This window comes from Manacus candei, unplaced genomic scaffold (genome assembly GCF_025592945.1).
Source record: "Manacus candei isolate 608988 ecotype Guabito, Panama unplaced genomic scaffold, ASM2559294v1 h1tg000035l, whole genome shotgun sequence".
Taxonomy (NCBI): Eukaryota; Metazoa; Chordata; class Aves; order Passeriformes; family Pipridae; genus Manacus; species Manacus candei.
The window spans coordinates 1784960-1799001 of NW_026138083.1; the positions used below are offsets into that span (position 1 = coordinate 1784960).

The window sequence follows — 14042 nt, forward strand, 5'->3', positions numbered from 1 at the left end:
TCATCATCACCACCACCCTGACATTAACTCCACCTCGCTCTCTTGCCGCAAGGCACTTCTCGTCGAACAATGAGCAAATAAAACGAGTAACGGGGGGGAGGCAAAATGAACGCTTACCCAGGTGACAAGAGGGCTCGACATGAACTGCTCCAGAAGGGGTGTGAAGATCTCGTTCTCCATTTTACAGAAAAGCGGTTAACATCAACGCAGCTCCTCCGACGCAAAAAAAATTAGAGAAGTCCTTCGCTGCAGCAACTCTCTGGAATGCTCCGAGGATTCAGCAGGAGCGAGCGAAACCCATTTTTCCAGGCGATGCAACAGCAATAAAAAAGTCAGTGCGGGGGCAAGCGGGATTTATCCTCCTCTTTCACGAAAAAATGCATCTGCAAGTCCATCTACGCGTATTTCAGCCTTTCCATTGATGCCCGTCCCTCCCTACATAGCGGAGGGGTGGAAGGAAGGAAGGGAGGAAAGAAAAGAGGGAGGCTGCCTAGCTACTGGGATTCTGCATCAGACAAAAAAAAAAAAGAGAGGAAGGGGAAAATCTGCTTCAGCAGCGGCAGCGCCTCAGAAAGGAAGGAGAAATTCCAGCAAAACTCCGCAAGCTCATCCTGCCCGTTCCCCACACAAAAAAGCCCCGAGGGCGGGCGGGCGAGGGGAGCAGCGAGGGCAGAGCCCCCCGCCCCTCTCACGGCCAAGCCCCCCGGGCTGCGGCTGCACCAGAGCCCCCCCGCCACGGCACGGACCGGGAGCCACCCCCCGGAGCGACCGGGGGCTGTTTTAAACGGCTTCCCTTTTCTACCCCCTTCCCTTTTCCACTAAGCTGCGCCTCCGGAGCGCGGCAGGACCGGCACGCGCCGCCCGGCCCCGCAGCCTCGCCCTTCCCCCGCGCCGGCCGCCTCCCCTCAGGCTCCGCTCTCCCCTCGCCGCGGCCGGAGCCCCCCGGACCCCTCCCCGGCTGTTCTCCCGCCGCTCCCGCGGCACCGGCTCCGCCGCCCACCGCCGTCGTGCCCGCAGCGGGGCTGCCTCGCCTCAGCCCGCGCGGCCGCGCCGCATCGCTCGCCCCCTCCTCGCCCCGCTCCCCTCCCTCCTCCCCTCCCTCCCGCCCGCTCTCCCTGCCCGGGGCGGCTCCAGCGTGTGGATCCCTCCGCCCGCAGCCGCGTATCCCTCCGCCGCCGCCGCGCGGGGATGGCGGCGCGATTAGAGAGGGGCGGGGCCGGGGGGGAACCGCTGCAGGACGCGCGCGCGCGAGCGAGCGATGCGGCTGCGGGCAGAGCCCCGAGCCCTCAGAGCCACGAGAGACCAAACCCTCAGAGTGTCCCCAACCCTCAGAGTGTCCCCAACCCTCAGAGCCTCCGCGGAGAGGGACCGGCAGGCTCCTCCGCCCACCTCCCGGGGAACAAACGTGCCCCGCAGGGACGATGCTCTTCCGTTCCCCTCTTGGGGAATAAAGGTGCCCGCGAGGGAAAAACTCGTCGCGGGAGGGATATTCTCCATCTCCCTCAGGAGAATAAAGGTGCCTGCGAGGGGAAAAGTGCGGGAGGGAGGGAAATGCTCTTCCATTCGTCTCTTGGGGAATAAAGGTGCCTGTGAAGGAAAAAGTCAGCGAGGGAAGGAGATGCTCTTCCATTCATTCCCCTCATGCGGAATAAAGGTAGCTGTGAGGGGAAAAGGGCGAGGAGATGCTTTTTCACTGCCCTTAGGGGAAGAAATGTACCTGTGAGGGGAAAAACTCGGCACAGGAGGGAGATGCTCTTCCTTCTTGGGGAATAAAGGTGCCCGTGAGGGGAAAACTTGGCAGGGGAGAGAGATTCTCCACTCCTCTTAGGAGAATAAAGATGCCTGTGAGGGAAATACTCAATGTACGAGGGAGATGTTTTTCCATTCCCTTCATGCAGAATAAAGGTGCCCATGAGGGGAAAAAGGCATGAGGAAGGAGGTGCTTTTCCACTCCCCTTAAGGGAATAAAAGTACCTGTGAGGGGGAAAACTTGGTGCAGGAGGGAGATGCTCTTCCATTCTCCTTTTTGCGAGTAAAGGTGTCTGTGAGGGGAAAAACTCGGCAGGTTTTCCCCTCGGCGGGTGGAATCCAGAAGCAGGACAGGTTTCCCCCTCAGGAGGTGAAATCCAGACACATTAATGCAAAATCCAGCTTTCTGGATGGGTTTCTCAGGGAAGCAGAGGATGACAAGCAGTTTGCTGGCCTGAGCCATTGTCCCTCCCCTGAGCCACTTCTTGCCACTTGTGCTTCCAATCTCCAATCCTGCATTAACACACAGGGCCATATCTGCTTAATACATTATATAGTTTATTGACAAAGCATCTCAAAAAATCTCCAACTAAATCCAGCTTCAGTTCTGTGTAGTATAAATTAAAGTGCAGCAGCATTTTTTCCCAATACCTTTAGTTTTGCACATACAATAAGAAAAAAAAAAACACCAAAAAAAAAAAAACCAAACCACCACAAAACATTGCAATAAAAATGACTGAAATTAAGCCCTTTTGAAAAACATCAAGCAACACCTAAACAGATTAGTTTTTTCTTAACCCAAATACTGGATATAATATTTGTCCTAATGGTCCAAGACTGGGAAAAAAAAAATTCCAATTGTGACCTTTTTCCCATGAAGAAGATCTAAAATTAGATTAGAAAAATAAAGTACGGACCTTGAAATATTAGGATGTCATTTGTATTCCAAGGATTTTTTTTAAAAACAATGTTTCATAGTTACATGACTGTTTTGATTCTCACAATTAAGACTTTTTCAGCCATAACCAGGTCTTTCCCCCCCCCCTCCAAAACCAGACCTTTTGAGTGAACTCAAAACAAAAGAAATAAGGAAGGGCAAAGGAAAACTCCGCAGTCTTGGTTCTGAATAAGAACCTGGTGATCCATGGGTGAAATAACTGCCAATAAACTCCCAGCCCTTGAAGGCAGCTACAAAAGCATTTTTGTACGAGCCTGACCAACCAAGCACTTACAGTCCCTGTGTCTGGCAGGAGTCTCCAAACATGCAATTGTGCCCACAGTGCCATGGAACTTCCCTTGTGGGCTCTAATTAGGCAGTAATGACTTGGGCATAAAGCAATTTCTAGGAATTAGAGACTGGCTGGAAGAGGTTGATAGCCCACGTAGTAGTCACGTGTTCCTAACACCAGCTGGCTCCCGGAGAAAACGCTTTGTACTGAGATTCCACAACGTTAAAAATGGGATTAAAGAGTTTCAGGTGGTTTTGCTCCCCCATCCTCATCCTCCAGTTGGCCTGCACGGCTGTCGAGCACCGTTCCTGCAGAAGCTGTTTGAGATAAATACTGCACAATGTCTTTATGAAATGCCTCGTCATCTGTTTGGTCTCAGATGATTTACGGTTCCTTGTTTGAACCGGAAACATCAGCACAAGATAAAATTTCAGAAAAGCTCTCCAGAAACAGTCTGAGGAGTTTTATTTTCGGTTTTGGTTTGGTTTGTTTGGGGTTTTTTTTTTCAGGACTAAGAGGCCTGAAACCCTGTGAAGAAGCCCCAAAGTGTCTGTGATTTCCACTCTGTCCCACCAAGTGTAAGAGCATTTACCTCATTTTCAGGGACACACGGACTTGGACCAGGGCGAGTCGCTGCCAGGGCTGACGTTTGCAGAGGCATCAGAGCCAGAAGGAACTGGACTGCAGCCACCTCAGAGAGGTGAGACAACTCACCCCTGGACAGGAAGGTGTCAGCCTTTGATGGCTGATTCCTTCCTTGACGGACAACCCTCGGAATGCATTGAAATGTTTGTCTTTTGAGTTGTTCCTCTGATCCCAAGCCGAATAGGGAAGGTTTCCATTTTTTGGCATGGCTGTCAGGAGTCCTCAGGAGCACTGATCTAGGAAATACAAATCACAGCTCTAATTCGGGTGGTGGGGCAACACCACTATAACCTGTAGTTTGTGATATATTTGGCTGCACTGTTGTAGCACTTTTTACCTGGGAAGGCACCTAAAAGCAAGTGTAATGACTACATTTGTGGTGGTTAATCCCAGAACTTTGTTACTCCAATTCAGCACCAGCTGAGGAAGTTGACGACTGACCCAGAAACAGAGAAGAAACATTATTATTAAATTAAATTTTAATGGTTTTAACTATTATAAGAATGTATATTTGGGAGTATTTTGGAACTAAAAAAATTATCCTTTTTATAATTTGAAAAAACGCACAGAGAACAGGACTTCTCTTTCCCATCTCATTCTCTAGAACAGAACTGTCAGTGTTTAATACAGTGTGTAGCCTACTCCTTCTGAGGAAAGGGATTTAGAGATTACCCTTGTTGTTTGAAGAGCAGTGTTTGTTCTTGTACAGGTGAAGCATCCCCAGCTCCTTTCTCTTGCACCTCCTTTGGTTCCACGAAGACTCGACACAGAAGACATGGAAACGTTCAGTGATCTGTGCCCAGCCCCCAGATCTGCAAATCACAGGGTTACTTCATCTTCTCAGGGAACTCATTTTGCCCCTGGCATCACTTCCTGTGCCTGTTGTTGCAAAATAAAATCTGAAAAAAGAACCACTCGAACACCGAGCGATGCCTTAAACCTGCAGAGGGCAGGAAGGTGTAACTGCACAGCCCCACTTACCTTGGCTGAGTTGGTCCAAAGATTTCTGGTCAGCCCTGCCCTCAGGGAGCCAGGGACTGTTTGGGGAATAAATTACCAGCACCCTGTCCTTCTTAGCTGCTGCAAGACACGGTGGTTTTCTCTTCCTCTCCTCTCCAGAAAGGAGGTGACGCTGCTGCTGCTGCTGGTTTTGCTTCCTGCTGTGTTGATAGGCCTTTGCCTGATGAGACATCAGAAAAGGGGAAAAACACAGACCAAATGTGGATGCTTGGGATCCACAGCAGGGTTATGAAAGCACAGTCAAAGCCTGAATTTTCTGATCATAAGATGACTCGACAGGACAGTGTCTAGCAAAAACTGCAAGCTGATGACGAGGAGAGTCACCTTCCTTGTCCTGTGTTTGCTCCCCATCAAAGCAAGGCTATAGGAATAGATGGGGAAAGAAAGGGAAGAGTAAAGGCACTGAGGGGCTGAGCCTTTTTAAGTATTGCTAGGAATTCTTAAAGGTCCCACAAACACAGCAAGCTAAAAGTTACTTCTTGTTCCACAGGAGTGGAAAGAAGGGGAAATCCCTCTGTAATGTGAATAAAGAACCGAAAATTCCACAACAATTCTTGAAGATTTCTTCCCTGCTGCAGCATCTGCTCTGAGGTGACCAAAATCCCCCGTCAACCTTCAGGGAATTTTCTGAGAAAACCGTAAGTAACCTCAAAATGAGAGTGTTTGGAGGGAAAAATTAAGAACAAAACAGCAGGGGCTTGGTGAAAGCTGGCATTGTCCATTTAAGGTTTTTTACAGGTCCCAGACACTTTGCAGTTTGTGTCCCGTTGTACCAAGTAGCAAGAAATAAGTGCAGAGACAGCAGACAAAATACCCTGTGTGGGTACGTGCCATCCTGGGCAGTTCTCTGCATCACAGGCATCAGAATTCCTGTCAGGCAGAATGCTCATTGCAGGAACAGGCAGTGACCATTTGCAGCCATGCCCACCTGACACATCCACACTTTCCTGGAAGGGCTACACAGACAGTTCTTAAACCACGAAAGAGCCGGTGAAAGTATTACATTTAACACCGGGATTCATCTGAGGAGGGAGGTGCCTGCAGCTTTTTGTTTCTTTTCAAGCAGCTGGAGTGGCAGGAAGGATGTTACTGTGGCAGGTCAGCTGATGGGATCAAAAATAGGCCAAGTACTTACCTTGATTTTTAAATTGAATAGCTCTTCCTAAATATTTCCAGAGGATGAGACTCGCTGTAGGAGAGTGTCAGGGAAATAGTGCCTTTCAAAGAAAATTCGTTTGAACTTAGTGTTGCAATTCAGATCTCCTTCCTGTTCAGCCAATAAAACGTCCAGCTGTGTTTCTGGCTGTCAGCTGCCAGCTACAAGACTGCCTAATAATGTTGGTTGGGAATTTGCTGCATACAAGGAAAATAGATTTTCTCCCCCCCACCCTAAAAATGGAGCATTAAGCACTACAGCAAGAACAGCAGTTACCAGGACAATGGCTTTGGTACTCACTCCTGTTGTGGCCAGTGGAGTGAGACTGAGCACAAGCCCTTGCTGACATGCCTTCTGTCAAACAAGGCCGTGCCAGTGCGAGCAGCGTTTCCTACGAACTGGGTCAGGGAGATGAACGGCAGAGCAGCTCTGCACTTCCTCTGCCGAGGAGCAGAGTGCAGAGGAGCAGAGTGCAGCCCGGGGAGCTCGCTGTCAGCAGGAGGAGCAGAGTGCAGCCCGGGGAGCTCGCTGTCAGCAGGCACAGCTGGCCGGGTGTGTGCACAAAGCGAGGCACGGCGTGCCACCAGCAGCACCGTGCCACCAGCAGCACTGTGCCACCAGCAGCACCGTGCCACCAGCAGCACCGTGGCACCTCGCAGCCCAGAGGGACGGACACAAACAAGGAGCCGGGTTCCTTCCCTGGGGCTTTCCTTTAGCGAGGGGCACTCCCACCGCTCAGCCTCACAGAACACCAGAGGTTTTGTAACCCCTGGGAAAGAATTCCGTACCCCTCCGAACTCCAGCTGCCTCAGCTCTGCTTTACTGTGACCCTAAGTGTGCTTAACCAGCACCACTTCTCTGGTAGCTGCCTCCCTGTCCTTTGCTGGTGCCTCCCTCCTCTCACCCACGTTTTCAGGCTCGATGTCACCTGCCCCCAGTACCTTGGGTGATGCTGCCATGAGAGCCAGGCCCCGAGCTCAGGAGGAGTTATTAACTTCCAGAGCCCTGCATTAACCTCTGCTGGGAGCCTGGCTCATTAGAGGCATTCCTCTCCAGCTGGAGGTGGCACTTGGGGTCTTCCCAAGGTCACTACATGATGAACTGGATGCAGCACGTTTCTGTGTTTGAGGTTTCCATTTGTCTACTTAGTTATGGACTTCCTTATGCCCACAAGAAGAAGGAAAAATACACAGCACTAAAAACATAATTGTGGTAGAATCACTTCTGTTCAAACCTCTGAGCTCAGGATTATCCTATCCATCATCCTATCCATTTCCACATCTGACTTTACCCCTGGTTATTTGGCAACAGCTGAAAACAGCTTTTCTCTCTATGAAATACTAGTGAAACAATTAAAAGCTTTTAAGATATCTCTTATTTTGCCTTTGGGAAAATCTTTTGACAGGCTCGTAGAACGAGAAAACACACGTTATTCTTTTGTAGCATCACATTAAAAATAGTGATATAAAAATATTTTAACCAATTAATAGAAAATGAAGTAAAGGTAATGAAGAAATAACTAATGCCAGGTCAAAAAATGGTAATTACACTTATTAGATGGGATTGCTGAAGAAGCTTCTTGCAAGAGTGTGGATCATGAGTCACCTAAAGCTGGGAACAGCCTCCCCATTCACACCTCTTTCAGAGGCCACTGGTAACTCTAAGACCCCTTTGTTTGCTCTGAGTCCAGAGGGTTCAACTCCCTGTGGCATCACTTTAATTGTCAATTTAACTGGAGATTAGCACAAAATTGAAATTCTTACCTAACGCTGTTCGTCTCTGGAAAATAAGCCATTTTTTTACCCAAACCTACCCAGGCTTTCAGGTGCATCATTCAAATATTTTTCTGTGCCAGCTAATTCTTTTTTCTGCTAAAACCTCCAGTGACACTTCAGGTCGTTTAATTCAGGCTTTTCCGAGCCACTGCCACCAACAGCTTATTTCCTGCCTCCTCCTTTGCAGTGTCTAAACGTCTCCCTCGGGTGGACTCTTCTTGCCAGCTTTATATACCTCTAAAACGCTATATTTTTTCCTAAGGTGGTCATACAGTGCTCAAGTTCCCTCTGGTGTTTACGTGCTGCTCTGTGACACAATTCCTGAGTTAAGGGTTGGTGTGCAGTGGCTCAAAAGCCAAAAGACTAATATTTTTCCTTGTGATTTCACGCTTACACTGAGATGTCAGTTGGTTGGTTGGGTTTTTTTCTTTTATCTGTTGTGAAGCAATTTCGTACCCTACCGATATTTTAATGATAATATTAATCAACAAGCCGCTTAAATTATTGCTGAAACAGGCTGCCCAGGGAAGTGGTGGAGTCACCAGCCCCAGAGGGCTTTAAGACATGTAAATGTGACACTTGGGGACGTGGTTTAGTGCTGGCCTTGGCAGTGCTGGGTTGATGGTTGGACTCGATCTTAAAGGTCTTTTCCAACCTAAAGGAGTCTATGACTTCTTTGATTTTTTTTTTTAATAACCTGGGTAAGATTAGAATTCTGATTTCTGTGTGTATCAGTCTTGATTTCAGTGTGATATTTTTTTCTGTGGGCCAGAAAGGGTTTAATTTTGCTTAAGGTTATTACTTTTAAATATAGGTCAAACTATATAAAATATACAAAGCAAGTAGAACACTGTAGCCCTTTTCACACAGTTTTTCAGGAAGTGTTACACTAAAATAATGAACAGTTCAGAATCTATTCCTTTCTGCTACTGTGACCCATGAGATATTTTTGATCACAGAATTAGTCCACCTTAACGGTCTGCCTTAAAAGGATGAGATTATTCAGCTTGTTCAGGCTGTATCTCTGCAAAAGGAAAACACCTTAACAAAGAATGGTTTGTTGCTGACCTGCAGCTGGTTATGGCATTTCATCTGAAAGCCTATTTAAGTCCTTAATGGTAACATTTATTCCCTCTCCCTCGGAGGAGTATTTTACAAACAAAATTAATTAGCAAAGGAGGACAGCCAATTTGGTGCTATAGTTCAGGCTGACAGTCGCCCAAGAGGGGTGTTGGCAGTAATGATAATCATTATCCCAAAGCACGGCGACGGCTCCTGCCTGCGAGGAGATCCCTGCTTGGAGCTGGAGCTCCCACCCTGCCTGTGGAAGGGAAGGGAAGCAGGGGCTGCTGCCCAGGGCTCGGGCACTAATCGTGGGAACAGCCCACGAGTCACCTCCCGCTCAGATTATCCACCTCCGAGCCCCGGAGCCTTCACCCAGCCCAGCCCTACCTGCGCTGAGAGGAGTGTCAGGAGTTCTGGAGTGTCCTTTGTCACAGCTACACGGACCGTGCCTCAGAAATGACTCAGGCGTTTGGGAGCCGCTAATCCTCCTCGAGAACAACACAAGGCTTGTTTCTTCCAAGGAATTTCTCACTCCAGGGCCCTTGGCACGGGTCAGTTTTGCCCACTAAATGCTCTTGCAGAAAGACAAAAAAATAAAAGGGCAAAAAAAGGGTTTAATGCCATTTTTCTGGAGCTGTTTTATGATGGCATTGTTCTGATAATGTCATATTTATATGTCTGCTCTTTGAAGAGCTAATAATTCTCCCAGTGCTTATTAACAGCGATAACAAAGAGAAATCCAGCTGTTCAAGAGGCAGGAAAAGAAGCTTGACGGCACAGAGGGTTAGAAATAATTTCAGTTCAATTATCAGGGGTTTGAGAAATGGGCACCAAGCAGGAAGCTCCCTCTAAATTCCCAAATAAATCCTTCCCATAAGTATCCCAGTTTTCCCTGTCACTATGGGTTATGTATCACAGCCTGTAACAGCAGGAAATCCATAACATCACATACAGTGACAGTTTATTTCCCCCCTGCTTTTACACACACACACAAAAAAATGGCAGTTGCAGAAGAAACAAGAAAAATATTGATAAAGGTAAGTCAGCTAAATACCATTTCTCAGTACTAAGCCTTCATTCCTAGTGTGACCCTATTTGAAGTGAAAGTTGAAATTCTGGCAGCAGACATTATATAACTAGATTTACTTCATAACAGAATCGTAGAACTGAAGCTCCTTTACCTTATGTAACACTTATTTTAGCTTATTTTTAACCGTGACTTGAAAGTCATCCCAGGAGCTCCCTAGGCTTTTTTTTTTTTGTCAGTGCACTACAAAGGAAAACTCCAGATGAAACTGCACCTCCTCTGCTCTGTGCTTGAACCAAGAGTGCCCCCGTGAGGATTTGTGTTTATAGAGATGCACAGGAGCAGAAAGCTTGAGGGCGACTGCTCAGCTACAAAGTGAATTAAACTTACTACTTTAACGTGCAAATAAAGCCCCAGAAATCTGCACACGGCTTTTCCATTAGGCTGATGTGGATACACACGAGCCTTGCTGCTCCCAAACCTCTCTGTAATCCTGGCTCTGCCTAAAAACTGTGTAACTAAAATCCACCAAATCTTCAACAAAAATAACAGTGCTGATCTGTGGTACAGACCAACTTAAAAATGCTTTGATCCAGAAGATGAGAATGGGGGGCGGGAAAAAATTGGAAATTTTGGCAGGTAAGAAGGAGTTAGGAAATAAATAAGGTGTATTATGAGACACCAGATTATTAGGAGAAAAGGAGAAAAAGCATTAAAACGAGTTTTCTGACGTGGGAAAAAATACAAGAGGAACAGCACATGAGGAATTTTGAGAGCGTTGTGTATAAAATCTGGTCAGAGAAGTGCTGATTTGAAAATGAAGAGCTGCTGCTGCTGCAGGGTGTGCCCACACAGGGGACTGGAACAAATTAAGGGCACCGAGCTCAGTTACTGCTCCCTGAAACGATCTGAGCCCAGACGATGCACAACTGGCACGAGATCACACATCTATTCGAGGGCTTGGTGGGTTGGCACTGACTTTGCTATGGATGCCTCTGAGCTGGGCTTTGCTTTGCAGCCCCCCTGGTGCTTCTCCACCCAACCTGCCTCCTCAGCAGCCCGGGCAGTTTGCTCTGGGACCTGCTGTGCCCATCAGAGCCCCGGTGTCCTCTGTGCTTACAGGGCTGGCTCTAGGCTCCAAGAGCCTTATGCAAGAGCCTGGCTGAGCCCTGGGGAGCAGCAGTGGCTGGAGTGGGCCCTGAGAACAAAGCTCTCAGCCCCTGTGCACACCCAAAGGTCCAGACCTGGGCTTGTTGGTGTTTATCCTGTGTGCCATCAGCATTGCCCTTCACCATACAGACTCACTGTGCACCTTGAAACAAAGAATCCTTGCCCCGGGTATCCCCAGTCACCTGCTCCTATCCCACCACAGCATCACTCAGCCTGTCACAAACTGTCACTGACCTTTCTGAGCAACCTGTCCTGACTTGCCAGTGTCAGCCCTCCTCACTGGAGTGTTCTGTGGGGAGCAGTGAAGGCCTGGCACCAAACCCCACCACCACAGGCTTTGGGATTCACTGGTACCTCTTGTTCAGTGACTTATCCCATTCTTTCATGCTGGCTCTGCTTCAGAGTCTGCCACTCTGGAAGTGCTTCTCTTTCCCATCCCTTATCCCCTCCGGCATCCTGGATTTACAGCTGGAAATCCTGCCACAGAAAGTGTTCACCAGGCTGTGCAGCAGGGAGCTAAACACTTTGTGAGGGTCGGTTCGAGTCGCTCCATCCTAGTACAGATTAGTGCACAGCACAGAGCACCACAGGAGGCCTTTGGGAGGCATTTTCCAAGTCAAAAGTACAGCATTTCATCTGTACTAAAGCTTTCAGGCCATATTTTTCTCATACAAAAGCATTCTGGCACCAAAATGCATACAAACAGCAAGGAGCCAGTAATATTAATACCAAACATGCTAAACCCTATTTATTTCACTGGAAACCATGTGTATTTCTGCAGGGAATGTAAAATTGAATTTCAAGTACAGGAAGTGCTCTGTTACTACTCTGGCACCACAATGCAGAGCTGCTTTGTTGTTTGCTCTAGAATAGTAAGCTAAGCCTGTCCAGCCAAGTGAAGTGTCAGGAAGGAGCCTTCTGATCCCCAGCACCAAAATGGATCTTGCTGGTCTCTTGTCAGCCTTCCCAAGCAAGCACTTTCCCTACTTTATCACAGTGAACACATTACCGGTATTAGGACTCCCAGCAGAGTCTCAAATGCAATTTCTAACCTCCCCCCAACCCTTGTCCTCCATCCAGCTCTCCTCATGGCCCACAGTCCTGCCAGGATTGCTGCCAAGAGTGCAAAAGCATGGATTAGCTTCACCCCGTGAGCCTGTGAGCATATGCAAACCAGCAGAACTCCATCAAACCTCGCAGAGACACATCGTGGCAAACCCCTTCCCAACAGATCCCGAGCTCTGAGGAACCAGGATCAGGAACTGGCTAAGAAAACATCAACAAGGTACCACCCCATTCTTAAAAAAAACCAACCCCAAGACAATAAAACTCCCCAAAGCCCAAACCAGCAACAATAAAGAGGCAAGGAGCGATCAGCCTGGTCTGACAGGATCGTCAATGCTCCTTCGTTCTGGGGACAGCAGTTTATCTCATAAACTCTCCATTCAACCTCTGTCCCTGCAGGCTGTGGAAAACAAGAGCCCCTGGCTGACTCCTCTCCCCTCCAGCTGAAAGCAGGGTGGGTTCCAGTCTGTGCCTCTCCAGAAAACAGCACTGGGACTAGAGAGAAAAGGCCACAGCAAAAGCTTTGTGCACCGGTACCTTTCCCCTCCTTGCCTTCCATTGTCATACTAACGTGAAGTCATTGGTTTTATTGCTCCTCATCCCACCTCACTCCCTCTGTGTGTTCCTACAAACTCTAACCAGCCTGCTTGTTCACACCTTGGGAAGGAGTGTTCACGAGTTTTATACACTTGCCACACTTGGGAACTTTTACAAGGTAAAAAAAGCACGAGCAAGGCACACAGGGGGTGAAATAAGTCCTCTGCAATGAGAGCACAGCCCCCAGCTTTGAGTTCTGCTGTGAGGTAATCCGTGGTACAGGCACAAAATCACCACAGTTACGTCACCTGATGATGAACATTCCATGAAAGCAAAGTTGCCAAACTGCTAGAACTGTTTTGGGTTGTTTTTTTGTTTTTTTTTTTTTTTTTTAAATCATAACATTAAAGCACAAGTAAAAAAATCCCACAAATACAAACTACATAATAAATAACTCATGGTGCTTTCATAAAAATCCGCTACGAAAAATTACCCAGAGCCTAATGAAAACCACGCAGGCACTGGAATCCTACACCCAGCGTGCCCTCCAAGTAGGAACAGGAACAGCCCTGCTAGTGCTGCTATCATTTAACTTGTTTATAAAGCTGGGAAAAGCTCCAGCTGCAATCCCACCTCTGTTTTTTGTGCCTTCCTGTGGTCGCAGGCGCAGAAAATAAAAAGAAATAGCAGAGCAGGAGTGAAGCAGCAACACCACACAGCACCTTTACTCTTCCCGGTGCTGGCTGTGGTGGCAAACCCCTCATTGCCCGGTGCCCCTCACCTGAAAGCTGTTGGGAGGCCAATTGCAGCAGGGATGAGTTGGTGGGGTGGTGTGAGGAGTTTGGAATTCATGGGCTGTGCTCAGATCCCAAAACAAGTCACCCTGACCCCTTGAACACGTGGCTTCATCCCAGTGGTGAGCACAGAACCTCTTCTGCACCTGGGATGTGACAGATAACGCACACTGGGAAATGGGATCGACTTCTGCTCTCTACTGTGTGTAATCTGCCCACCTAATTTGCATAATTATCCCGATATCCCACGTGCTCCAGGTTCTACCATCTGAAACCCATGGTCTGTACAAACCACTTCCATCTGTATCTCCCTGGAAGGATTTCTTTCTTGTCCATCCCGTTGATTTCTCTGTTTCTGCAGCAGAAAGCACAGTTTCTGTGAGGCTCTCCAATGCATTGTCTTTTGGGTTTTGTTGTTTTTTTTTTTTTTTTGGCTTTTATAACCAAGAATACATTGCAATTAGCCAAAGTTCTTGGGGGCAACTGAAACATGTGGATAATAAAACTCAGAAATGCAAACTCTCCTTCAGTCCCTTCCACAGAGCCCCCAGAAGCAGCACTTTTGTCTGTAAATGCCTTGTTGAAAGCCAAGCCCTGCAGTGACACTAAAAGACTCCAACCAAACTCATGTCCCAAACTAATTAATTCCCCCTTGCACTGGGCAGACAAGGAAACCCCAAGGGCAGCCTTCAGATCTGTTCTGGTGCCTGAATAAAAGGAAAAGGAAAAAGGAAAAAAGCTCTGTGACCTTCATTTGGAAGTGGGTAATTCCACTGAACCAGGAAAAGCTGCATCTGTGGAGTGGTGTCA

The 14042-nt window shown here is 48.0% G+C and overlaps 2 protein-coding genes across 14 annotated transcripts in view; one reads left to right on the plus strand and one right to left on the minus strand.

Moving 5' to 3' along the window:
- The window catches only part of CCDC88A (coiled-coil domain containing 88A), a 63515-nt gene extending 62847 nt beyond the window's left edge, over positions 1–668 (minus strand). For 5 of the 13 annotated variants that reach the window (XM_051793092.1, XM_051793091.1, XM_051793090.1 and 2 more), the window contains exon 1: positions 118–659. In XM_051793092.1, the coding sequence (XP_051649052.1) occupies positions 118–180 (63 nt within the window). In that variant the 5' untranslated portion in view covers positions 181–659. Of the gene's footprint in view, positions 1–117 lie in introns of all 13 variants that reach the window. The other 8 variants (XM_051793089.1, XM_051793084.1, XM_051793083.1 and 5 more) reach the window with 5 other exon arrangements.
- Positions 378–8625, plus strand: LOC127473295 (basic proline-rich protein-like). The gene is made up of 3 exons (XM_051792720.1): positions 378–401; positions 495–1516; positions 3582–8625. The coding sequence occupies exons 1-2, from the start codon at positions 378–380 to the stop codon at positions 1449–1451; spliced, it is 981 nt and encodes a 326-aa protein (XP_051648680.1). The 3' UTR covers positions 1452–1516; positions 3582–8625.
- The last annotated feature ends 5417 nt before the right edge of the window (positions 8626–14042 follow it).

What these genes read in the sequence shown, in the direction of transcription:
- LOC127473295 (XM_051792720.1), top strand. Translation starts at nt 378, where the DNA reads ATGCATCTGCAAGTCCATCTACGC. An exon ending in ATCTGCAAGTCCATCTACGC is followed by an intron (nt 402 to 494) that starts GTATTTCAGCCT and finishes GAGGCTGCCTAG; the next exon opens with CTACTGGGATTCTGCATCAG.